Consider the following 26180-nt stretch of genomic DNA (forward strand, 5'->3'; position numbering starts at 1 on the left):
TTGTTATGTAAGAAAACATTTTTTAGGCCTTTATTTACAAAAGCTTTAAAAAGAAATACCCTCTGTTATGCAAATTATTTGTTGTTTAAAAAGGACCACCCAGTTACATCATCGTAACTCAATGATAAAAAGGTGTTTGGTGTTGTGGGTTTTTTTTTCTGAAGTACAAGGTAAAACAGAGTAATTTGGCGAACATTTGGAGATTTTTCTACTATTGATTTCTGTGTTGATCACACATACGCGCGCACGCAAACACAGGCACACAATGTCGCACATTCCATCATTTCAGGCTAGTATTTAGCTATTCAATACCAAAAATCCTTCCTGCACAACTGCTCTGTACACAGGGTATGCAGAGTTAAGAACATCCTTTAGGGTCCTTTAAAACAATGTATCTAAAATATATTGCTAAGATACACTCAAAAATAAACTAGCATTACACTCCTCAGGTAAGTTTATTAGCTCTAAGTTATTTATACTTTGTTGTTTTACAACAAGTATCTGCAACAGCTGTCTTTGTATCGGCTACAGAAGAGCACGATTTAATTGTCCTAATTTAATAATTCAATTAAATAGTATTTTTTTCAGATCTTTGGGTTTTATCTTTATCTAAACTGATTCAAAATTTATCAAATCATGTATTTAATAAATATGAATTCATAAAAAATATTTGGGGTATAACATTACTAGAATAAAAGCTAGAAGTTAATCAAGGGAAGTGTGCCATTACAAAATTCCTACTATTCCAATGTCCTTCGAATGGCCAAATGCTAAAGCCAAAGCTGTTTTTTTCCTGAAGGGTGTAAAGCTGTTTTTTCAAGCTTCTTTCCCTCATCACAGAGCGGTTCTAAAGCAGCAAGCCAACCAGCAGTTGACACGTGCAGGATGTGTTTGACGACTGAACACTAGTAAAATAACAGCAGTTACTATGATTTCAGTAGTTTCTTTTGCTCGAACAAAGGCAGATTACGCAGCAAATAAATCATGTTCTATGGGTTAAGATACCATGGAAATACAGTGTGAAGCTGCTGAGCTCGGAAGATGATTGTTTTCTATCTGAGGGCAAGAGAAAAAAAACAAAACTTGAAATAAAGCAGAGGATTTGAGTCAGTCGCCCTCTAAAGTGCAAATCTGATGGTCCACAATCTTGAATAGCTAAAACGCCTGCATACTGGAAGGAACAGACATGAATGGGGAAGTTAGTTACAATCAGTGCGAGTTAATTTGGATAAGGGAGGGGAAAGAGGAAAAAAAAAATAAGACCAAAGACCAATATAAGTAAGTTTACCATACTATTCATTTTGATTTAGCTTTCCCCTTCTCTCTGCCACACTGATCCTACACGTGCGTCTTTACAAATGGGCTAGTTATGACTCCAAAAGTAACCCATAAAATTATACATATCAATCAATATTAAGATCAAAATCTGTGATAGCAACAGTCAGATTTAGTACATAGAAAGGCAGAAAAGAAAGTGTGCCGAGAAAGGGGGAAAAAAAAGCCTTATTGTCCAAGGGGTTCAACCAGAGATAAAACCTATATACAAGCATGTGGAGCTCAAAAAGATGGCCTTTCCTTTCATGTCATGACTGTTTGTTGGCTTCTTCTTCATAAGCATTTCCTGTGCCATTTTGTACATAAGATGACCCCGAACCAAGGCCGTATAAGTGGCCACAATATTTGGCATCGTCAATGTGATCTTCAAAGAACATCTGGAGTGTGAAAAGAAAGACACAAATTATTGCCAAAGCAAAGGCCAAGTTCAAACAGAACTACAGAAAGGCTTAAACACTTTTTAAAACTAAATTTTTAACTTACACATACATTGCTAAACAATTAACTCAACTGAAAAGGCTTTAAAAATGCACACTAAGTATAGTTATCTCTGCACTACGCCGTCCTTAGTAATGCTGTAGAAATGCTGTATTTAGAAAGAATCTCTGGAAGTACTGAAAAAAAAATCATCATAATCCATTTTTGTTTATTTAAACAAATGATTTTCACTAAAACCCCAGAATTCTACTTCCATGAATAAGAGGCTTTGGGTAGACAAAGTCAAGCAGGTAATTTGCCATGTTAAAACCTGCATTTTAAAGAAATGATTATGGGTTTGAACCTTTTCTCTAAAAAAATAACTAGAAAGTCAGTATTTTAGGTATGATTATCAGATACCTTCCCTTTATTTGCTTTGGATGTTGTTTCAAATTCAAGAGTAAAATAATAATGATACAGTTAGCAGCACCATGCTACGATGCTTGGATCACACCAGAAACAGATTCTTCTGCAGCCCATGACCTGCTCAACGATGTTAACAGTTTCAGGGGAGGCAGAACAGAGCGTTACGATGAGCAAAGCAGATTGAACCACAGCACTTATTATTCACTTATCTCATTAGCAGCTGTCAGAAACTTGTGGTCAGTTTCTTCTTTATACAAAAGGCCAGATTACTGGATGCTGAGGCTTCTACATCCCTGTACTAAACCTTACTAAAAGACAATGTTTGCCATTCGTCACCTGGTGTCATTTACCATATCAAAACAGTCCCCTGACAGATCCCACATTCAGATGTCCTAGCATTTGTCCAGTGCAACTTGTTTCAAGACAAAGCCCCTTCATGAAAAATGTCCTAGTATCTTCCTATTGTATGCAGACAAGTAGCAATGATATGCAAAGCTTGTAAGACTTAACTTCCATTTCTGTAAGACTTTAAATAACTGATATATAATCTTTTAGAAACTCAGTTTATCTGTGCTTATGCATGGTAAACTCAAGATGAACAGTGCATGGGCATTCTCCCCAGCAGCCTGTCAGTCAGTATTTAGAATACCCACACCAGAAGTGGCTAGCACAGACAGACCTGCTCTTTCCCTGGCACTAGGCCTGTCACAAGCAGCAGCACACACTGGCTGGGTATTACAACTGAGAAGCAGGTCTGCAAAAAGCAGCCTGAGTACAGTCACTCAGAAAGGAGGCTGGCTCTAGCAGCTCCACTGCAACAACCACCTAAGAAACTTTGCAGAACAGGAAAGGGGAAAAAAAAATCCCTTACTCTGGCAAAAATACAGTCTTGTATCTGTCAAGAAAGCAGAGACCCCTGAAGCCCCTTAGAGACTTCTTTAAAATACATCAGACTTATCAGCCATCAGCAAAGAATCGGCAATTCCATCTGTTAGAGCAAGTTACTACTATGGAGATAAAACCAATACATCCACCTACTTCTCGCATTTTGAAGAAGGCCATTCCTGTGAGTAAAGAATCAGATCCTGCCTGATGCTGTGGTCCTATCCTTTCCAGCTCTAACTGCTCAGCCACTTCTTGTAATCCACCCTGAAAGAGAAAACATTTGTTAACTGCTGCAGAACTCAAATTTGAAAACTGATTATCGGTATTTGGGAAAACCTGTTACACCAGACATACAACTTCAGATATATTTTAACATTTGCATGAAGCATGAGCAGGCACTATGCTAGACAGATACACACCTGATGAATCCACATTTCAGTATCAAGAGCTGCATTAAAGTTCTGTGTCAGTGTTGCTTAAATAAAGCAACAAAACTACTACTGCTTCTTGTTCCAACCTGTCCAGTAAACATATCTTGCTACTTAACAAAACAAATCCTTTAAGGCATCAAGAGGACTGGCAATGCTGAAGAACAATACAAGGTGTTCCTGTAACCCTTCTATTTGAATGAAAGTTTAAAAGGTAAAAATAATGTTCTACAAACAGAAGGATTCAAGTACTTACAAATGAGGCGCTCAGATAAAGTATCTAGGCTTCCTCTGAAATTGACTTTTCTCCCCACTTACCTTTCAACAATTAAGTTGAGGGTTTTTCACTTCCCTTTACAAAAAACTGAGAGCATCCTTAAGTATCTAGAAAGCTACAGGGAGTCCAGGAAAATGTTACACAGCAGGCATTTAGAAACAAGGAGGTAGAGTTTAAAAAAAAGGAAAAGGAGGAAAAGAGCACCCACTCCAACTCTACACACCTCTTTAAAGTTTGTTTCATTAACTGCTGTAAGAGGGTATGGGGAAAAAAAAAACATACAAAAAAGAAAGCTATCATCTTGTAGCTTGTTTTCCAAGACAAGAAAAGCCAAAGACAGTCACTTTTCTCTTAGAAATGTATATTTAATGGCCGTATCACCTGCAAAATGAAGCCTACCTCTTACAAAAAGGATATAGGCACCTCACATACAAAGAGGGAATCATTTACAACAGTAATTGGTTTGAATGTTGATACATGGTTTAAAAGAACACATTATGAAGGTGCAGACATCGCTACAAACCTAGCTGTTTTTAAAGGTAAAGCTTCTGCAGTTTTGAAACATTTCATTTTCCATTAAGCTCAACTTCTGTGGAAAAACTACCCCCGAACTGCACAGTGACTATACAAGTCTTCATTTTAGCACCCCAAAATGGTAAAAACCACTTGCAGAAGCAAACCTGTCAGAGATGCGTTTGGTTTTACAGATATGTCTATCCTTCAACTGTGTTAAATTGTAAACGGCAGCTAAGTAAGATGTGGGAATGCAATTTTCCACAGCTTTTTTATTTTATTAAATCTTTACATCATAAAGCCACTGGAAGCAGACTAAAGCACATGGCACATGCTTTAAGGTCTACAGAGATCGAAACCAAAGATGAACCCTAATGCTACTATAAGCTCTGCAAGCTAGAAGTGTTGCAGAGTGGAAATGATTTTAAATAAAGACTACCTACTATCTGAGGCAGCCTGTCCTCTTGCCCTTAACCTGTTTCAAGACAATAGCTTTGGGTTTTTGTTTCCTTTTAAAAATGGCAACTTCAGTAAAAACATTCCAAAGTAACAGCTAGTAACCAACTCTAGAAGCTGGTACAGGGATGTTTAGATTTATTCTAGCTCGAATGGTATGAATATAGTCTGCATAAGTTTGAGAATTAGTCTATACAGATAATCTAGATAAACAACTGCTTTCTATCTCCCAGTAATTAGCCCCCAATGTCCTCTGCTTTCTAACTCCCAGTAATTAGGTACTGGAGTTAGCAACAGCAGTTAAGCCTGCACCCTTTTCAAGGCACCACTTGCTGCTTATAAACTCTCTCCTTTCTCAAGCTGTAACTTATCATCACAGTCTGCTAGCTGTACAACTACACCAGCTTCAAATAGCTTGGAAGAAAAACCACCCAATACTAGAAATCAACAGTATTTACACAGTGGCTGCATGCTCTGCAACGTAGACATGGTAGTTCAAAATTCACAGGAACAGCAGCCCGCAGGAGATTGCTTTGAAAATAGCACCTTTAATGACATCTATTTGTAAATATAGCATTCATCACTTGTAGGAGAGACCACTGCTTGGTCAGGAATTATAGAATAAAACCCAGCTGTGTCCACAGATTATTAGGCTACTGAAATTCTCTTTCAGGACTTCTGAACTCCAGATAAGAATATCTTGTTACTGGGGGAGGAGGATGATAGAAAGGGACTCAAAACAAAAATGAAACTAAAATGATTCACAAGGTATGCATTAGATCCCATCTTCCGCTTGATAAATAAAAAATTCCAGCTTTTCAGAGTATCAGTCTTCCAAGAAAAGGGCCACAAAAATGTACATGACCACAGTCAACTGCATTTCAAACTCAATTTTCATGGCAATTCTACGAGTTCATTGCTCTGTACAAACCCACATATTAAAAACAAGTTTACAAAAAGGTCTACACATCTTTATTAGAGCTGCCATTACTGTAAAAACATATGAAATTGTCTACATAAAAAGATTTTTAGAGACCAAGCAAGAATTTAACCTATACTACACTAACGTCTCAAGTTAAGTCCCAACTGTGTGCCACTGAAATACACTCGTGTCCATCTGAGTAACAGACTGTAAATTCATAACTACCTTAATCCCACAAGAACAGCTTCTAAATCCTCAAGCATTTTTCTCTTCTCAAGGCCAAAAATTCATTTTTGGATGTGTGGGGCATGGTGGAGGAGGCACAAGGGACAAGTTACAGCAAGTCAGTGACTTCTGTATGAAAATAACTTAGACAAGTCAATAAAGGACAACTGCACAGCAGTTCAATTCTCTGCCGTTTAATAGAGATTGAATGTGACATACTTTTGGAGAAAGAACATGCATTTTTAGAGTCACAAGGCAGAACATTTAGCAACGTGTTTCAGAAAGCTGCACTCAGTATGGTACAAGTCCCACAGTCATTTCATTGCTGGTGCTTAGAGGAGTAGGGTAGTCCACAGCCCTTCCCCTCCTCTCATGACTAGTCTGCAGGTTAGGATTAAGATTTACTGCAAGAAAGCAGACTACATATTTAACTCCAAAAAATCATCCCTTTTCTTAAGATGCACTGAAATAAGACTTGTGAAGGTTTTTCTTATCTTGCAAAATACATCCAGATCTCTAAGCAATGCAAGTTGCATACAACTATATTTATCTTAATTAAATGACAGGAAATACAGGTCATTAGAGTTAGACCATACATACTGTTCTTGACCACCACCAAATATATCAGGTACTTTCCTTTCCTTTCCTAGGAGTGAGAAAATTAGAAGCTTATGTTGTTGCTGGGTTCACTACCCCTACCCCTTTAACGCACCTAAATGGTAACATTTATTTTTTTTCTTCTAGTCTCTGTGGAGAAAAAAAAATCACTTCTCAAATGTTCCATAATAACCAACCGTTTGCCCAGCTGATTATACCAATAACTGGACGAACACAGGTAAATAAACTTTTCTTACTAACTAGAAGGGAGATCTCCATTTCCAGCATCAATCTGGTTAACAAAGGGAATTGCACATCTTACTTTGCACACAACTAGGGTACTATATAAAAGTGACATGCTTCTTGAAGACACAGAGGACTGCAAACCCATGCAGATCACTAGGTTAGCATGATGAAGTGGAAAGCCATTCCTTAGGATCTAGTTGTACTACAGTCAGTGCTCTCTTTTTTCTTCGGATTCTTATTAAGAACGCCTAAAAGATCAGGTTACTTTCCAAAAAAGCAGCAAGTCATGTATTGCCACAGATGAGCGACGTGCCTCATTCCAGCAGCAGTCCAGGCTCTTACAGTTCTTTGGCAAGTAAAGTTGTTAACATCTGTAGCATCTTTCGCTTTGCTGTCTTCCCCTTCAACATAGTTAGTTTCCATTAATTCTCCAGTCCACTTAAGTCTCCAAATTTTATGATAGAGTAAGCCAATTAGCAGCCCCAATGACCTGACACGAGAGATTAATTTCTAGTACTGCATTTTTTCTAGAAGTCGCATGTTGCTCCTGAGCGTACGCTGTTCTTTATTTTTCCTTATTGGACCATTTTAAACATTCTTCACTCGACTCCTCTTCCCAAGAGGCTTGCACAGCATCATGGTTGCAATGACCTTTGTAAAGACGACCACAGCCATTTAATGGACTGCACAATGAGGAAATAACAGCATGTGAAACCCATCAGTTCTTATGGCTCAGGGAGTGAAGGATTAATTCTAAATGTTGGTTTATCATCCAGCAACAAAGGCTGGACATAGCTATAAACCTAGCAGCATTGTGCTATTGTTTAGTAAGCAGTTATAAAAGTTATCATGTGCTCCTGCCTGTCTGTCTCTACCAATAGCCTTTCATACTAAACACACAAAGTTTGAGAGAACAATGCTGATTAATGGCATTTTCAAATTAAAAAAAAAAAAAAGAAAATAATACAGAACCTAAGTTTGTATCAGTAAGTAAGTATCTCCCCCCCAAAAAAGTTGGCTCTGAGCCATTAACAGATTACTTACCTTCAGATTTTTGCAACTCTTCATGAGATACTTTACATCATAGATGACAGGGAAAAACAATCGCAGTATCTCAAAGAAGTCCAGCTCTTCTTCAGGTAAATTGGAGTTGGTCAGGATTTTGATTAGATAGCCAAAGTCATATCCACTGCAAATTGACAAGAAAAACAATACAGTCAAATAACTTAAAAGCACCCTTTTCACTTCCAATATCAAGACCATTACGTGTTAAAAGGAAGGCATTTTGCCTATTTGCAATGCAATTTAGACAGACTCTTAAAAAAGACTAAGCCATAATGTAAATGGCCTCATCGCAGCTTCCAGAGAAAACATTTTAACTTAGTCTCAAGGAGGCCAAGTGAAGAAGAAGAAGAAAAAAAAAAATAAAATCTAAAAATCTGCCTGTAGGAGCTTCTCCAAACCCTGAAACAAGGTAGTGCTGATGGAGCTTCAGCTGGTAACAAGAACTTAAACAGAAGACTCCTAGCTGGTTCCCTGGACTGGAGTTCCTCTCTACAAGCAGAAAGAGAGGAAAAGACTTTTACAGTTCTCTGAAATCCAAAGGAAGGATTAGCTTCCACAAGAGCCAACGCATTTTTATGCCTGGAGGTGAAGTTCATCCTCAGCAGTGCCGAAGAGAGGGCTGTCTTTCAACTTTCCCCAATTAAATCAGCCCAGTTAGACAGCTGACAACTTTCATTACAAGTGAATGGGTGGCCACCATAGGTTCCAAATTCCCAGTCGACATTGTCGTGTTTGTTCTTGGTTGAATGAGAATCACGCTCAAAGCCAGTAATTTTGCAACATGGACAAATCTTGACTTGGGCCTTTCAGCTTTAACTGTGAGGTGAGCGATACCAAAGCCACAAATCAGCAAAGAGCGGTGTACTGCTGACCCTGCAGATATTTAGCACCCACTTAGACCCCTGACTTCTGAGGAAGGCTTAAGTACTTAGCTTACTTGCTCAGGGTAAAGAGGATTGTTTTTTGTATCTGTTGTATATGACGAAGATCTCTACATCCCCTTGATTTTACAAGTTTCTAGACCAAAGTAGAAAGTCTTGAACACACGAAGAGTGACTAGACTGTTTCCTACAAGTCCATTAATACAAGATACAAATGACTGCAGCCTTCCCAAGGGGCTTTCCAATGCGCTAATTTTTTATTAGGTCACCTATGGCAGCAGGGTTGGGAGGGGAAGAGAGGGAGGTCTGTATCAGCATAAAGCCTGTTCCTTGTTCTATAGGACAAGGAAAAAAAGACATTAGCAAAACAGAGGCTGTTTAGAAGGATGCAGAAAAAAAAAAAAAAAAAAAAAAAAAACACACCAACAACATGCTCTTCAAGATTAAGTAGACTCTCACTCCTCAAGAGACTAAGCTCTCCTCTCTAGTGAGCTTACTTACTAATGCCCTCAATTCCTGGCATGTCATCCTTGTGACTCACACAAAACATCTGTATCAAAACTTTTTATGTGAAGAAAACAATACTTGTGCCCCTCCTGTTCCAAAAAGTATTTGGCCCTTCCAAAAAAAGATATGATTGGATTACTGGAAAACGGATGTTCTCAAACACTTCTGAATTCTATGAAGAAGGAAATACTGTAAGAAAAGCCAAAGGATTCATTTAGTGTTTGTATTGAGAGGGAGCAGGCTACCATAAATTAGCAATTATGATGAATTTTATATATACATATATATTTATTTATTTTCTGGAGATTGTAGCAGACACATTCATTTTGGCATCTTCACACAGAAAGAGGGCACAGGATACATGAACAGTGGATTTATTTAACAGACAGGATTACCCTTCTATTATAGGGCAGCATTCAATCAGATATCCATTCTGGGATCCTAAACATGGGCTAAGATTTAGTCAGCTCAACCAAATTCTCTTCCACATCCCTTAAGTTCCAGCTGCTTGCACTTAGTCTCATTGTGTTCATATAAAACAACACAAAACTGTGTTTTACTGCTCATGATGCAGTATTAAGGCATTCACATAATCTTTTAGCACACTGTTAGGGCTTAATATGCTCCTGTCACCTAAACTTACACAGACGTAAGAACGGTCACTCCAGTTCAAGACTATGGTAATATTCAGTTCAAAAACATTTTGAGTGGCCACTGCTAAATTGTTAACAGAAGGGTAGGAAAGTCCACAATGAGCAATTATGTAATTACCTGCTCATTAGTGAAGTTTTCTTCTAATGCTCTAACAGACAATTAGTGGTTGGCTTATACCCTGGAGCACAGAAACTTCCTTTCCTTAAAGAGCTTTCACCGTTTCTAATATAATCACTTGAAGTTAGCAACTGCAGCTAGCCACAGTCCCTGGAGCTATAGAGCACCATAAGCACACTTACAACCACTGTTACTCAATCAATCTGGATGGCTCTAGGCAACAAAACCATCAAGAAAAGATCAAATGTGATTATTCCTTTCCCTTATTATCCAGAAAAAAGATAATCAGATAGCCAATTCGCAATGAACTTTACACAAGCACAAACAGCCTCTGAAATAAACCAAAAGGTGACAGGGCTGAAAAAGATTTCATTTTATAACTAGCTACAAATTCACTCAGAAACAAGCCAACAAATTAAGTTTTACTAGAAGCAGTTGGACACAAATGATTAATGAAATGCAATGGCTAGGAACTTTCCAACTGCCCCCAAACATTTGGGTTAACAGGCATATACACAGTGTCTCCTGAGGTAGAAGGAGAAGGCTGCACACAGGTGGTCACTCAACACTTCAGCCCGTCAGTAAACCAAGCACCCAAAAACCTGCATTTGAGCCCTTGTGTTTTGTAACTGGTTAGACCATGAGGTATCTACAGCTCTCTTGACTGTGATGAGAATTATGAACTCTGTACTTGCCCTCCCTCTCATCAACCCAAGTACATTTTAACACACACACACACACACAAAATAACATGGTCTCTTATGAAGTTGCAGTATGTAAGAACTGGTGACAGCACAAAAAGTCTCTTCTCTCATGCCTGACAGAACTGTAGATACACAGAGATTTTCCAATAGGTCAGGATGCAAAAGCAGCTACATCAAATGCAGACGGAAAACAAAGGGAAAACTTTAAGAGATTAGAAAAAAATGTGTGACTTCCAGAAAGTTGAACACCGGGAAGTGAAACACCACCAAAACACAACCTCTCACTCTGAGACCCCAGAAATGTTGGGGGCTGGTAGTAATTAAAACTTTTTGAGGAAGCACAAGTAAGGGCACTGCCAGCAACTATCATGCACAATCTTTACACTATTCAATAAACTACTGCATGGAAATAGACACAAAACAGATTTTGAACTAAGCTGTCAAGATGTTAAAGCTTCCACCGATAAAAACAAACACAAGCAATCTAAGGTATATTTATAAACAGCTGCTTGCTATTCTTTTGTGGCACATTTGGTGACCTGTGGTCATTTCATAGCTATTTGAAGTCTTCGCATCCCCAGAATTTCACCTATTACTCCACGTTTTTGTGCTTAAGATAACATCAGCGTGCTTCGACAAGTGCGAAAGCCTCAAACACTCTGACTTCAAGCAGAGTTGCAGACAATCACTGTTTGTCAAATATTTGCTGGAATTAGAACACCTTAAGATTTCTGAAGACATTTTCAGTGAAATCCATAAGAAAAAACTCTTTTTAGCAGATACAAATGAACTTCAAAGCTATCCCAGAAACGCGATGCAAATTGCACTACTAACAATGCCATTAGTGCAGTTTGCACTATACTTCCACCAGTATAGAATCACAGAATATCCCGAGTTGGAAGGGACACATAAGAATCATCGAGTCCAATAGCACTATTAAGGAATCACAAAATCATAATTACATTTTAAAAAGAATACCTGGTGTAAAAACGTCTCCTGGTCTTTTGCTAGTATTAGCATAGCTTACACTGGTTCCTTAAAGTTAATAACCTATGCTGGACAAACAATGTTTTGCAGGTGTTGCTGCTTCTACATGGCAGCTTCTGTTCAAACACTTGTTACAGGCTTAATGTGAACCCCTGCTCTTTTCCTGAACCATCCTTTTTTTTTTTTTTTTTTTTTTTAACTGCAGTCATGTGTAAATCATAAATACACATATAATAATGGATTTAAGAAGCAGAAAGAAACTTAATTCGAAACTGATTCAGCATTTCTAGTTATTTTGACACAGTTCATGGCACTTTTGTTCCACTATTTTCCCAAAGGTGCTGCCATAGTAGCAAGATAGCAAAAGTAAGATTATTTTGGAGTCACACTGTGAGTCAAGACAGCTATGAGTGGAAGATGTTGTAAGCAGATTAGGCAACAAGATCCTCTTTCAGTATGCTTAAAGTCAGTCTAGCTGAAATAATGTTTCTACTAAGCAAGCCAAAGCTATGAATTCCTCAGCATTCAGCAACAGTTTGAATGAAAAACCAGCATGTTTCTTTAAAACAGCTGGCAGCAGTTGTTCAGCATGCACAGAAGGCTTACAACCTCTTTGGAAATTGTCACTGTTTAGCAATTTCAGAACAACAAATCTCAGGTACTAGCAGCCCCATACAAAATTCCTTCTCTATTATTTTCAGCAATCCTTTGAACCTTTCTACTTCTTAGCATAAAGCCACAAAGTTACATACAGAGCACCATCGCTTTGCTAGGTGTCAAAATGTATATAACGTGCCTTCCTAGGCATCCAGGAAGAAAAAGCCTCTTGTTCTTTTAAGTCTGTATTCACATGGAATTGAGGAGGGGGTTGTTACTATTTTTTTGGTGTATGTTTTTTCTCCCCTTTCACCAGGGAAAGTGGAGAATCACTTTCCTGGTAATGTGCAACTTTCTACCATTATCTTACATTCCTTGCTAAAGCAATCAGTATTTTGGGGTTGCTTAGTGACTTACGTACCTCTGATTTCACATGCATTTCTCCTGTCCAAGGCTTAATTGTTCAAGATGAAGAATTTGGTGAGTTGTTTTTTTTTGCCCTTAGTTTTGTCATCTACGGATTACCACCCACCAATGTGGCATGCACAACAAACAAGAATACGACTCTAAAGAAACTACCAGTTTAAGCTGTAACATTTGTTCTTCCTTTGTTGACTTGCTTAGCAGCCAGCATTTAAGATGTCAACATACACGCGTTACAAGCAATGAGCCTCTAAAGGCACTGCTGCCTGCAAAGAGTGCAAATTATCTCTGGCACGTACAATGACTATTGCTTAAGTTTTAAAATTTTAAATCTTACTAACACCAGAAAGTCTTGTATATCTTGATAGATTCAGCTATTTAGTATTGTCATTTGTATTTCTACTTGGAGACCAGGTTCCCACGATGGAAGGAATGGTAAAACATATCCATTGCTACAGACAGAATTCTGACTTACAAGGGTTCTTCTTCTAAACTGAAGGATTTTCATCTACCAAGATTCCCAGGAGACTTATAACAAATTTAAAAGTGCTTTATAAAACTCTTCACTAATAATTCTGAGGTCCCTCCCATGAAACAAACCGTATTTACTAGAGAACTGCTTACAAGTAGTTTGCTTTTATCACTGTTACCATTAGTTACACCTGCCATAGTAAAAGATACAATGCCACCTGCTGGCTCAGGAGTTTAATGTATTTTGAGTTCGGTTTTCTGGTTAGAATGTAATCAGTTATGAACAAAATATCACTACCACCCTGCATGCTCTATTCTTTTAATACACAATAGTGCTGTATGTATCACTGCAGAAATACATTTCTCAGACTTAACAAACAAAACAGACACACTATACACTAGCAGACATATACCACGTGAGACACCAGATCCGAAATCTAAGCTGTAGAATTCATCAACACAGGCGACTCAAATATTTAACAAGCAAAATTTACCTGTGAAATGAAAGCCACTTGACTCCTTCACAAAGTACAACTCCTGATGTCATAAGCAGTTCTGCAAAGTATTGTGTCTCAATTCCTTCTTCCTCATGCTTTTTAAACTGGATTCCAGATGTTGTTAACAGCTCAATAGAGTCTTGCGCATACATATCTTCTCTAAAGACAGAAAAGAAGTAAATTTTCAAAATGTACAGACCTCAGTGACTATAAACCTGGTAACATTTTTTCCTATTCATTCCACAGACTTTAATAGGGGAAGCAACTTGGCTTTATTCCACGTTTATTATAAAAACAACCATTTTCGCAGCTGTTGTTAACCTCCACTAACAGTTCGTCATTCCTAGCACCTCTGTTCTTGTCTCCTTAACAACAGCCTAGTTCCTGCTCCACTTCCTATCACCTAGAGCTCCCCTTTTGCAAACTCCACAGAGAAAAACACGTGTATGAATACCGGTATTTTACCCAACATCTGTTACTTAAACTGCACCAAAATACATATAATAGTTAAGGCACTAACATCTGCTATGGAACTAAGAGCAGTATACTCCAGATCCCAGGTGCTATATTTTCCACCCATCTTGTCATCTGTGATTTAAGTTTGCATAAATATTTAGACACATGCTCATCAAAATTTCTCTCACTACACCTGGAAATTAAGTACTTGTCCTATCAACTCAACCCTTGAAGTTCAGGTAGCCTACCATTTTTGCTCTAAACCACCAACTTCATCTTTTCTTTAACAGCCAGGTCTGGGACCTGCGTAACAGGAGAGGGAAAAAAATTCCTTTATGCCGCCTTGCTTGATCCCTTTTATCACTGTCTTTGTTCCATTTGTCACTAGCATTGTTGTGGACTCTTAGGTATTTTGTGATGAAATGGATAGAGCTTTTTTGTCTCTGAAGTATTAACTATATCATTAGAAATACACAGAATGCTTAACTGAAAAAAAAAAAGCAAAGGTGGCTCTTCTTAGACAATATTCATATTGCTGTCCACAACAGTCTATTCTGCAAAGTCTCTTCAGTGTACAGATTTTAATGGAAAAAATACTCAAAAATTAAACAGACAAGGCAACTCAATATATCAAACCTGACTGTTAGATCAGTTGTAGGCTTCATACTTCCTAATAGCAAGTCATCGTTCATCAGAACACAGAGACACGTTCTGGAGAGGTGTTGGATCTTTTTTCCTCCCTTTCACACAGCTGTTCATTAGCTCTCCAGCTTTAAGGCATCAGCTTCCTAACACCTGTCCATTTCCATAACACATTAAAGAACCCATCCAAAACAAACATGGCCTATATGCCTATATATATATATATATATATGTTTTTTAAATTTATTCTTGTTTGTTGCTCTGCACTGATCAGGTGGATAGTTATTTTATAAAAATGTTTATGCTATTTAAAAATACATAGTGACAAGACCTAGCTAGAATGACAAAAAAAAAAAATTGCCTTCTTCTAGGAAGAGTCAACAGCTGTTTTGCTTTGGGAGCAGAACACTTGGCATGGTGCCACTTCCCAAAAGGAAGTTTAGCATCAGACAAAAAGAAGTCATTTCTCCATTCCTGTTCTAAATATTCATATTTCATGCCACTCTTATCTAGCTTACTGCTTTGAATAAAGTTCACCCCTTCAATGAACTAACAACAAGTCAGTTAGTTGACTACCTAGATCTGGCCACGCTAAACTTTCTTATCTATGCGGCATCCGGAACAAATGGATGGAAAACTACATTTGTTTTCAATTGCTTGACATCCATAGACCTTTGAAACACGGAAAATTAATAAAATATAACCCAGGCTCTTCTTCCCAGATCACAGTTTGGAAGCTATTAATCCATTCCTCCTCCTCTTTCTCCTGTACTCAGCAGGATTAGCATATTCTTCCAAGAGGTAACTGCCATCCAGCAAGTTATATGGCCAAACAAGTTGAGATAACAAAATATCAAATCTGTGCTTCCTTTTCTTTCAAGGGATGCTTCAAACGAAACTAAAAAGAGCATGTTCTTCCTCAGACCAAACACATCTGTGACAAGACGCAGCACTGCTTGTTTAGAAAAGCAAGAAGATCAAGAGGGGCAGCAGCAGACTTTTTTCATAAGAATCATGACTACTTTGAAAAGAATCTTTTTATCTGCCAGTTCTCTAAACTTCCTTTGTAGGCTGCAATTTTAACTCATGTATATCAAGTTTTCCAGTGATCGGCCTGTAACGCTGCCAAAAATCCCCAAGCCTTCAACACATTTAAATTTGAGAAGCATTTGCTCTGATACTTATATCAGGCCATATGAGAACCTGTCAGACCAATTATGTTTACTTAGGAAAACAGTCAAGATACTGTTTTAGCTGCTTTAGTAACCTTGTCAACTGCTGCTAGATGTAATTAGATCTCCACATACATGTCTCATTCAGCGGGGAAAGTCACATTGGTACTTACACGTTTATCACTGACAAAAAGCATGTTCTGAAACAAAGTCACAATACTACTCGGACCGATAGGAAAAATAAGCTTGCTTTTCAAACACCATATCACACCAAAAAAAAAGAATCTGGAGCAGAAATCTCTGCAAGCATTACGCTCTGAAATCAAGAATCCCCTTTCAACCCACTATAGAATTAAACAGGGTAATGAATAGCAACGTTTGTTTACAAAACACAAGACAAGCTGCTACATTATTAAAAACAACATGCCACTTCTATAACAACTGGTAGGAGTCAAACTATGTTTAGGAAGAAGTACTTTGAAATGCTAAATATGAAAATGCAGAGCTAACTTCTGCACTGAACATAAATGCATCATTTAAAAACGTCTGTTGAAACGGTTTAGCGTTTCTGATTAAACTACTAACGGCAAGATAGAGAGCGCACAAATGAGGCAAGACAGCACACGTTTGGCTGACAAAAGACCTCCTTGCATAAAGCTTACCAATCGGTAGATAACAATAGTTGAAATTTTTACAGCCTGTAGTGCATTTTCGGTATCAGTAAGTCAGAACCATACATCTAATTATGTAATTAGAGATTTAACACTTACGTTAAATTAAATTTAAAATTAAATTGCCAAGTTGAGGTTCCTGGAGGGTATTCCCCTTGCTCATTCATAAATGTCAGTCCTAGTTGAATTATTTTTAGCAAGTCGACATTACAGCGTAATAATTGGTACTGATAGTCTGCATTGCTTCTGAATTCTCCAATAGGCCTTGCAACTACTCCTGGAAATTCTGTGTCCTGTAAGAAAAGAAGGAAAACTTTAACAAGAGACACCCACAAGAACTCACAGCGCTCAGGTTTAGTAAAGCATCTCTCAAGCCTCGAATAATTTCATGGCTAAAGAACACTGTGATTGAGCACAGCTTTTGGAGGTAACAGATCAGAATCTTAACGTCTAAGCGTTAATTCATCATTAAAATGCCATTGTTTTTTTCCAAGACAGATTGATAAATGACTTCGGTAAGGTACAATTTACTAACATCAAATGAAATCGTTGTGGTTTTTACAGCAACTTCCTAGATAAACAGCACACGTGCCCGCTTACCATAGCTACATAGTTATACTTCCGTATAACTTGGCGGATCTTCTTCATCTCTTCGTCCAAGTTACAAGCCCAAACTTCGCAGATTCTTTGGCTATGGTCTACGGTAGCTGCTGGCATAGTGGGGGGCTTTAGTGACCATACATCAAAAGGTACACTTGACTGAGGATCAGTGTCATAAAGACGACCTTATTTCCCTTTTTTTACACCTAAGAGACAAACAAAGCATTAGGTTTTTATCCTTCAGGTAGGGGAAGGAGAAAAGCTTAGGGATACGCACAGTGGTTGGCGTTTAATGGCTCAGAGAAGCAGCACGGCCCGGCCCCCAGCCCCCCGCAGCTTTCGAAAGCACGAGGTGAGGCCCAGCAGCAGCCCCCCCCCAGCACACAGGGGCACAGCGGACGCCCCCCGGCCTCAACCCAACGCCCGGAGGGGACACCCGGGGGGCTCAGCGTGGCGTTCGCCCCCCCCCACACGCGCCCAGCCGCGGGGCCGCCGTCAGGCCCGAGCAGGCCGCGCACCGGGCCCGTTCCCCCCCGCCCCTCCCCAGGCCGCGCTGAGGGCCCCGACCCCCCCCCCCCCTCCACGGGGGGCAGCGCAGCGAGGCCGGCGGCCGGCGCGGGGCCTCCCTCCCGCTGCGGGGGCGGCCTCAGCGAGGCCTCCGCGGCCTCACGGTGCGTGGGGGGGGGGGGGGGCCCGCGCTCACCCTCACCCTCGGGGCCGTCTCCGGGAGGGGCCGGGCCGGGCCGGGCCGGGCGCTGCGAGGCCCCGCGGCGGCCCCGGCGGCCACGGAGCCGCGAGTGGGCGCGCAGCAGGCAGGGAGCGCCGCCCCCCGCCGCACAAAGCCATGACGTCACCGCCGCGCCTCCCCTCCTCCTCCTCCTCCTCCTTCTTTCCCGCGCTGGGTGATGACGCGCGGGGCGTGACGTCACGGGGAGGGGGGGCGGTGGCGGCGGCCGCCATGAACTGGCTGTTCCCCCTCGCCAAGGGCGGCGGCGGCAGCGCTGCCTCCGGGGGCCCCGCGGCGCTGCCCGCCCGCACCGGGCTCCAGCAGCAGAAGCAGCGGCAGATCGAGGCCCTGCGAGCCGCGCACGCCGCGTGAGTGGGGCCCGGGGGGGAGGAAGGGGCGGTGGGGGAGCGGCACCGGAGGGCTGCGGGTGCCCGGAGCCGGGCTGGGGGCAGCCGGTGCTAAGGGGGTCCCTGCCCAGGGCAGGGGGTGTGGGACTAAATGGCCTTTAAGGTCCCTCCCAAGCCGTGCTGTGGCAGCCCTGCCGGCCCTGTAAGCTGCTTTGTTGGCGTCCAGCGTTAATTGCTGGTTATTTGTCAGCAGCCTGTTTTGTTCGCCTGCTCCCCGCATGCACCACGCAGGTTTTGCTTCCCCAGTCAGCAGCCGCACGTCGTGCAGCGAGGCCCTGCTCTCTCTTGGGGAACTTCAGCTGGCTCTGCGCTCATCGGTTTTGCCTGACTTTTTTAATCTTTCATCGCTATTCGTCTTCTTTTAAAACGAGATCCACGCTTCGCCTCTTCCCTGTTACGTTTTGAGCAAGCCCTAGGACTTCATTCCATTGACATGGAATGATCGATGCCTCCAAAAGCCATCCGTAACGAGAAAAGACAGCAAGAAGCTCCTTATTCACTGCAGAGAAGCTCTTCCACCTGCAGGTTTGATAGTTGCAGCCAGCTCACTGTCCTGATGTTTTGAATCATCGCACAGGAAGCACAGCTATGACAATATTGCTTGTTATTGTTGCTTGCTTAAACTTGGAGCCGTTCAGAGCCATTTTCACAAATATTTTCGAAAAATGGATTGCTTCTCTAAGAAGCTCTTTCTGAAGCCACGCAGCAGCTCACCTAACTAAACATTTATATTGTGCCAGTCTTGCTTAGCCCTTTATTCTCATCCTTTTCACTGTACCAGGGTGATGAGCTCACCCAGAGGTAAATCCTCCAAAAAGGTGATCAGTTTTTTGCCAAGGTCAGCTTGCTGGGCTGGTTTGTTACCTGTTGATCAGGCCCCTGCTGAAGTGTGTTTTTGTCTCACATGTATGTTTTGTCATTCATCTTAGTGTAACCCAACTGAAATGCTGGAAATACAATTCTTAGCATGGTATAGTTTCCCTGAGTTAGCTAACTTTTTTTGTTTGTTTGTTTTAGGTAGTAAAAGCCCTGGTACATGTGATCTTAATTTCATTAACGTAGCTTTAATTTAATTAAAAATCTCTTGTGTTAGGAGCTCAAAATCAAGTTGTTTTGGTGGTGGTTGTTTTTGCATTAGAAAAATACTTTTCTTGTATTTGCTTTTGTCTTAGCCAAAGTTAAGAATGTGCCGTTTTTGCACTGTACCCATTCCCACCTGGGGGAGGGACAACCAGCTTTGTTGTTCCAAGGGTTTGCTCAAAGGAGGTTACAAGAGTTTGGGCAGCTCAGGGAGATCCTGGGTTTCTTGCGTTCTCCCTACCGCTTCTCTTCTCCTTCCCCAGTTCCTATGGGTTGCCCAGGTAAGGAGAACATGATTATACACCCTGCTCAACATGATTTTGTAGCTGGCTTTTAAGAGCGTGACAGATCCTTGTAGTGCAGGAACACACATGAGAGATTCCAGGGAGAATTCTGCGGTTAAGAACGAATTGATGATGGTTACTGTGCGGGGGTCTTGTAGCAGAGCCCTGGACTCTGATGGAGGGCTGTTTCGGAAGGTGGGTGCAAAGAAAAGAGGCTTTCTGGAAACACCCAGTTGCCAGGATTACCAGTTCCAGCTGTTTTCTCCCCCTCACAAGGGAGCTGTAGAGGGGTGAGGGAGAAGAATGTAGTAACCAGGTGCAAGCAGGAAAAATACGTGGAAGAGGAATCAGTCTGCTTTTCAAGTATGTTTTGATTGGGACATTACCAGATGAAGCTGATTTTCTGCCCTTTCTTTCCTGATCTCAGCCTCAGTGTGTTTACGTTGTCTGGAAATCGTTCTTCTGAGCTTCTACACCTCCTCCTCCTCCACATTCTTTGGGATGCCATCTTTCAAAACATTCCTGCTATGCATGCAAATCAGAGCGTGCCCTGAATGTTGAAATCAACTTCCTCTTAATGCAGCTGCTTTTAGAGATTTGTCTCAGTAACTGGTCTGTTATGAGAAGTATGTTTGAATCGAGTCTCGTAAGATTTCCAAAGGAGCGTGTTGCTTTGCTTGATGGTTTCAGGGGGCCTGGTCTGTCTCTTGGTTGTCCCTGGATTAGGGCCTTCCAGTTCTTGGCAAGTAGCTCTTCTGCAGATAAAACTCCTTTAAAATATCTGCATAAGTGCATAGAACTTAGGAGTTGCAGACAGAAATACTATTAAAGAGTAAATTCATCTATTAAGAAAGTGAGCCCGGTGTTGCTGTGTACGCTTTAAAAACTGATTAGTAAGCAGTGTAGTGGAGCAATATCTGGTTGTGAACCAGTTATAAAACCATTGTTAAAGTAAATGTTTCATGGGAAAAGATTTAACTGTTAAGAAAGCACTGATATGATTCATATATTAAGCCAGTACAAAGAGGAATATAAGTTGGTAGCGCTGACTTGGAAGATAAGTAGGTAGCACAATGTCTCTGCCTATACTTGCATTGCTTGTGATAACGTTGAGGTTTAAAGGTTGCAGCTGCTATTTTTTTGCTTTAATATTCTTATTCATTATTGCATTCTGAAGTGTATTAACTTATTCCAGTGTTTTTAATTTTAGTGTTACAAGGCTTTTCAAAACTAAGCTAAATAAAAAGGTCTGAGGTCCTGCCTTTTTTTAGGCTGTAGGTACTAAGGCTGTGATATTGACCACGGACTGGATGCTAACAATTTCTTCTTTGACAGCATTGCAGAAATTCAGAAAGATGTGGAATACCGACTGCCCTTCACTGTAAACAACTTGACAATTAACATTAACATGTAAGTAGAGAAAGATACCTCTATGCACATTTTGAAAATTGAAGCTGTTCTCACAAAATACAGTATCGAACATAAGTGGGTTGCATCTTATAACTGATTTCAGGAACCATAACCCTGATTTGCACTAGTAGTTTTAGTAATCCAAGTAAAACTAGCTCTGTACAAGAGGCAGAAGCTAAGCTCAAAGCATAATTATATTTGGCTGTGCTCAATTCCCAAGCTATCTACGTGTTTTTAGTTGAAAGTGGGTAATAGAAAAATGAAAATTTCAGATGTCTTTGAGTCCCCAGCAGGTGAAAACAAACAGTAGCTGATTAATCTGCTGTTAACTCGTGGTATTAACTCTTATCCCAGTGAAACTTCTGGACTGTAACTTGAAAGTGCTTTGCTGTAACATTTCCTATGAATTTCCTTTACTGTGGTAAATGCAGATGGTATTCTGTTCACGTCTTTTTATTACTTAGCCTCAAAGTATTGTCAATTTGCATGATATTCTTACAGGCTATGCTGCATTGTCCTTAGAGTAATATAGTTTGTATTAGAAAATATTCTCAACACATAGCTTTTCCTTTGTCTGTGGATGTAATTGCATCGTTGTTCTCCCTACAGTCAGTAAATGTTTTCTTTAGTTCCATGAGAATCTAGTATTCCAGCATCTCTGAAGTGATATTACTGACTTACAGTTTTGTTACTGAATAATCCGTGCCCGCTTCATGATGTATTTCTCTATAACTGTTCTCATAGAAGAGCAAATTTATGTAACTAATAGTTTCTGTAATTATTTATTTATTTTTGCCTAAGAAGCCTTCTTGAAGCAAACTTGATCGTGCGGTGTAGCTGTAGTAATGGTTACTTTTGTATTTGCAGCTTGCTTCCACCTCAGTTTCCTCAGGAAAAACCCGTCATCAGTGTTTTCCCACCTGTGAGACATCATTTAATGGACAAGCAGGGAGTTTATGTGACTGGGCCATTAATAAATAACGTATGTATAATTTGTAGCTTCACATATATCTACTGGTAATAGCGATTTTACTATGTCGTGCTAGATTATTGACAGGACTTCTGGGGAAAAAAAAAAGTCTAGGGCTGACTCTAATCCTTCTTAAGTGTCCTCAGTCTGAAAACATAAATTCAGTACTGTTCAGTATACTCTCTTCATTCTATTACTACTATTACTGAGTACAGTTTTACATATAGCTAAAACTGAGTTGTTACAACTTAGAAAGTTCCTATCTCTTTTTTTTTTTTTTTATTAATGCCAATGGCACAGTTCTTGTTTCTCTACAGTGAATTCCAAATAAAGGAGAAAGATGGTTTTGGACTGTTTTGTAACCTTGTGCTTTCTACCCTAATCCTGTTAGAAAAATGCCAAGGTTTTGCTCTAATATGCAGGATTTTCATATGCTGTTCTCTTTTTTTTTTTTTTTTTTTCTCCCCTCTGCTAACAGGGATGGGGGCTAGGGAGCAGGTTGTTGTTTTTTTGGTTTTTTTGTTTTTTTTTGTTTTTTTAGAGTGACTTTTTATGAACGATACAATTAATGATGCTTTTGGTCTCAAATTTAAATCTTAATTTATAGATTTGATTTTTTTCAAATGTAACTGGGTACTTAAGTTTTTGTTGTTCATTAGAAATGTTGAATTTATTCGTTTCTCCATTGATAATGGAATATGCAGAAAAAAAACACTTTAGTTTCTGTTCAATTCTGTGTCTTTGTCACTTAAAGAATTTGGAGCTCTTGCATAAATAGTTTACGTTGGGCAGTATATCTCTGAAATCACCTAGCACACTGCCACGTGTAATAAATGGCTGTGTTCAGTGTATGTTGGAACTGCAGAATTCCAGGCATGATTTTTCTTTTGCATGTAGCTTAAAATTGGTTTCTGTTTGTTTTTAATACCAGTTTACAATGCACTCAGATCTTGGAAAAATTGTTCAAAGTATACTGGATGAGTTTTGGAAGAGTCCTCCAGTTCTGGCTCCTAGCCCATCATCATTTCCTTAGTAAGTATGTGTAACATGGTGATCGGTGTACATGTAACCACGTATATTAACTTTTCCTTTTTAAATTAAAAAAAAAATAAAAAAAAAAATAATAAATCCAACCAAGTATTAGGAGGACAGGAGCAGGAATAATATAGTGGATTTGTTGGGTGACATATATGCCTTGCATCTACACAATTGCATGTTTGATGGCACTATGTTTTTTAAAAGCACTAGATTTCATTGGATACATATATGACACAACTTCAAACTCTTATATGTTCCTGAAAATGGCCAAGTATTGTAATTATTATTACAATAAATGAAATTTTGCATTTGCTGTAGATCATGATCTGAGCAGTTGTTTCTTTGTATTCTGTTTGTAATTTCCCAGGCTTGGAGGTAGTTTTCTGTTGCACATAGATAACTATAGTTTTACATAATTGTACTAAATATGCAAAAGCGGCCTGAGACACTGCAGTCTTGTCTATACAGCAGTGCTTCTTTTGGCTGACAGTGATCCTCAGTTCAGATGCTGCTGCAATTGTGAATTTAAGAAACAATTCATGTTATTTAAAAGCAATTCTGGATATGTTGCTGAAGCAGTTAAATACTATATCATAAATAAGAACTAATGAATCATACAGATGCATTTTGCAGAACTTTAAGATATAAAGAACTTAAATTTACATTCTCACAAGTTTTTGAGAAGTACTTTTCTATAGTTATGCATGCACATGTGTGTATTTGGCTGCTCTTCAAGGATATAGCTTAATAAAGTTGTGTATCTGTCTTGTACTATAATACATAAAGCAGGCTTTCTAATGTTAGAAGTAAATGAGAACAGAAAATGCAAAGTTTATGGTCTTTTAAAAATTCAGTGTTGTCTGTATGTGGTCTGGCAATTATAAATGAAATGATAAGGAAAATGCTGTAAGAGGTTGCTTGCTGATGGTCACGTTTTCTGTTGTTTTTAGCCTTTACAGCAAACCAGCTGCAATGCCTCCATATGCTGCTCCTCAGGGGTTTCCATTTCTTCCTCCATACCCACCTCAAGAAACAAACAGAACAATGGCAGCTGTGCCTGTTTCTGAATCGGTTTCTTCGAGCTACGCAACAGATAAGCCTGCTGCTCCCTCCTACGGCTTGATTACTGACCTGCCATTACCTGTTCCAACAGCAGAAGCGGTGCTTCAGGTCTGTGTATTGAGGTTTGCTGCTTAAGTTAATCTGGGTGCAAGTTCCCTAGAAGGCACACGTGGCAATGCTACAAAAATCAAAGGACTGTGCAGAACTGCTTTGCAGGTGCTAGGAGAATGAAGTGAGGTGCTTTTCTATACAGGATTTCTTACCCGAAAGCTATCTGGTGAGAACGATGTGCAGTGTCAGGCATTTATTTCTCATTGTCCTGCTTCAGATAGCTTCTCTTCATGGATCTTGTGTGTCTATATTTGCACACTGCTCTAAACCATGGGAGGAGTATTTTTTGAGTGTCTTCAAAAAGCTTCATATGTAAATGTTTAGTCTTTCTCTCATCATGTGGATAAAACCTTGTCTTTGGAAACAAGCTTTTCTTGGCGGATACTTTTCTGGTTTTGTAAATTAAAATTTCTACCTGCTATGAAGACATTTTCTTTTCTAGCAACTTTTTTGTGAGTGGTGGGCTGGAAAGACGTGCAAAAGATCAGAATGTCAATTTCTTTTCTTTGTTCTCTGAGTTCTACACCTGTGTTCCTACCTCTGTGTTTCCTGGGTCATTTGTCTATTGAGAAATGGAGGACTTAGCAAGACAAAAGAGCCAAATTTGGAGGAAGATAATTTTATGATATGCCACCTCAAACATCCCTGAGTATTTTTGTTGTCATGGTTGAGCTGAGACTTTCTGTGTTGGGAGACAGTGCTTACAGCTGCTTATTGGTTTTCCTACTTGTTACTGATAAATATTTATCTCCAGTTTTGGATTAATCAGTTTACCTACTAAGAAGTTGTTCTTTTTTTTTTTTTTTTTTTAATCTACTAAACGTTTCTAAACTTCCATTTAGGTTGGCCAAAATGGATTTACTTACAAGATGCCTGATATTCCTGATACATTTCCAGAACTTTCAGAACTAAGGTAAATTTTCAGAAGGCAAACTCCCTAGTCCACAGTTACTGCTGTGTGTGATTTTGGTCATAATTCTGTATTTTTTACTGAAAGGCTTTTGTAGAAATGATTAATAGAATAACTACCAGTCATCAGAACTGTACAGTGAGAAAGTAAGCTAGCTTTTTATTTAGATTTGCTTCTTGTTTAGTTTTTTTCTCAGTAGGAACAATACTTTAGGATTCAACACCAGGAAAAAGAGTCTTTGCTTACACTTTTTCTAGCTACTAGTATTCCACTGTCTTCTGGGGCCTCAACAGGAGCTTAACTGCCATTAATACAGTAGAAGGAAACTTCAAGAGCTTACTCCTGAAAGGAAGAAAAAGGACAGGGAACTGGATTTGAGATTGGTTCACAAGTTACATTCTTTTAAAATGCTGGACTGTAGCAGAAGGTAAACAGTGGGCTACTTTGTGAGCAGCTTGGCACATGTTGCAGGATTGGGTTAGATAAATCCAGGTGGTAAATTGCCAGCTGTGCCAGGGTGAGTCATCTCCTTATCTGAATACTTCATACACATATTATGCAAATGTTTTCATCAAAATGTATCTTGTCATGATCCAGAAATTGTATCATTGTTCCCATCAGCTTGCTAAGATCTAGTGAGACAGCCTTCTTGATCAGTTATCTGGGGTTGAAGAGGTTACTAATTAGTTATTAATTCTGAAAGAGTTTTAGGTCATCAGTTTATTCTCTTTCTGGTCTCTCGTCTTTTTGCTGTTATCGTAGTTTATTGATTAAAAAAGCTGTCCTTTCAAAATGGAAAAAGCCTCTCTCGAGAAGGACTTGCGTGTTTTTTGTTTGTTTTCCTGGATGCTTTCCTAAGGGTCTGTGTTGAATTTGGTTGTCAGCTATAAGTTCTAGTAGCATCCCTAACATGTGGGGGGGTGTTTGTTTAATGAAATAAAATGCTGATATCCAGTCTCTTCCTTCCAGGAAGACTAGACTAAAAGTTGGACTTTTCAGAAGGTAGTTGG

At 39.6% G+C, this 26180-nt stretch overlaps 2 protein-coding genes across 4 annotated transcripts in view; one reads left to right on the top strand and one right to left on the bottom strand.

Annotated features, from left to right (window-relative positions):
• CNOT7 (CCR4-NOT transcription complex subunit 7) lies at positions 1 to 18007 on the bottom strand. Of its 2 annotated transcripts, none has more exons than XM_084285795.1 (7): positions 17875 to 18007; positions 17172 to 17377; positions 16671 to 16864; positions 13628 to 13789; positions 7772 to 7916; positions 3217 to 3327; positions 1 to 1712 (listed from the first exon to the last, which is right to left on the bottom strand). In XM_084285795.1, exons 2-7 carry the CDS (start codon positions 17286 to 17288, stop codon positions 1584 to 1586), a joined length of 858 nt encoding a protein of 285 aa, XP_084141921.1. In that variant the 5' UTR covers positions 17289 to 17377; positions 17875 to 18007; the 3' UTR covers positions 1 to 1583. The 2 variants fall into 2 exon arrangements, with proteins under 2 accessions (XP_084141921.1, XP_084141920.1); XM_084285794.1 differs by having other exon boundaries at positions 17881 to 18006.
• Positions 17897 to 26180, top strand: part of VPS37A (VPS37A subunit of ESCRT-I) — a 15637-nt gene continuing 7353 nt past the window's right edge. The window contains exons 1-6 of one of the 2 annotated variants that reach the window (XM_084285792.1): positions 17897 to 18266; positions 21005 to 21079; positions 21947 to 22061; positions 22981 to 23081; positions 24038 to 24257; positions 25103 to 25173. In XM_084285792.1, coding sequence (XP_084141918.1) covers positions 18016 to 18266; positions 21005 to 21079; positions 21947 to 22061; positions 22981 to 23081; positions 24038 to 24257; positions 25103 to 25173 — 833 coding nt within the window. In that variant the 5' untranslated portion in view covers positions 17897 to 18015. Of the gene's footprint in view, positions 18267 to 18435; positions 18831 to 21004; positions 21080 to 21946; positions 22062 to 22980; positions 23082 to 24037; positions 24258 to 25102; positions 25174 to 26180 lie in introns of those variants that run through there. The other variant, XM_084285793.1, reaches the window with a different exon arrangement.

Source organism: Netta rufina (genome assembly GCF_964035555.1).
Source record: "Netta rufina genome assembly, chromosome: 4".
In the NCBI taxonomy this organism is placed as follows: domain Eukaryota; kingdom Metazoa; phylum Chordata; class Aves; order Anseriformes; family Anatidae; genus Netta; species Netta rufina.

Coding starts and splice junctions, on each gene's coding strand:
- CNOT7 (XM_084285795.1), bottom strand. CDS start 17,288: ATGCCAGCAGCTACCGTAGACCATAGCCAAAGAATCTGCGAAGTTTGG. Junction 16,865..17,171: donor AGTATAACTATGTAGCTATG/GTAAGCGGGCAC, acceptor CTTTTCTTACAG/GACACAGAATTTCCAGGAGT. Junction 13,790..16,670: donor AATTTTAAATTTAATTTAAC/GTAAGTGTTAAA, acceptor TTCTGTCTTTAG/AGAAGATATGTATGCGCAAG.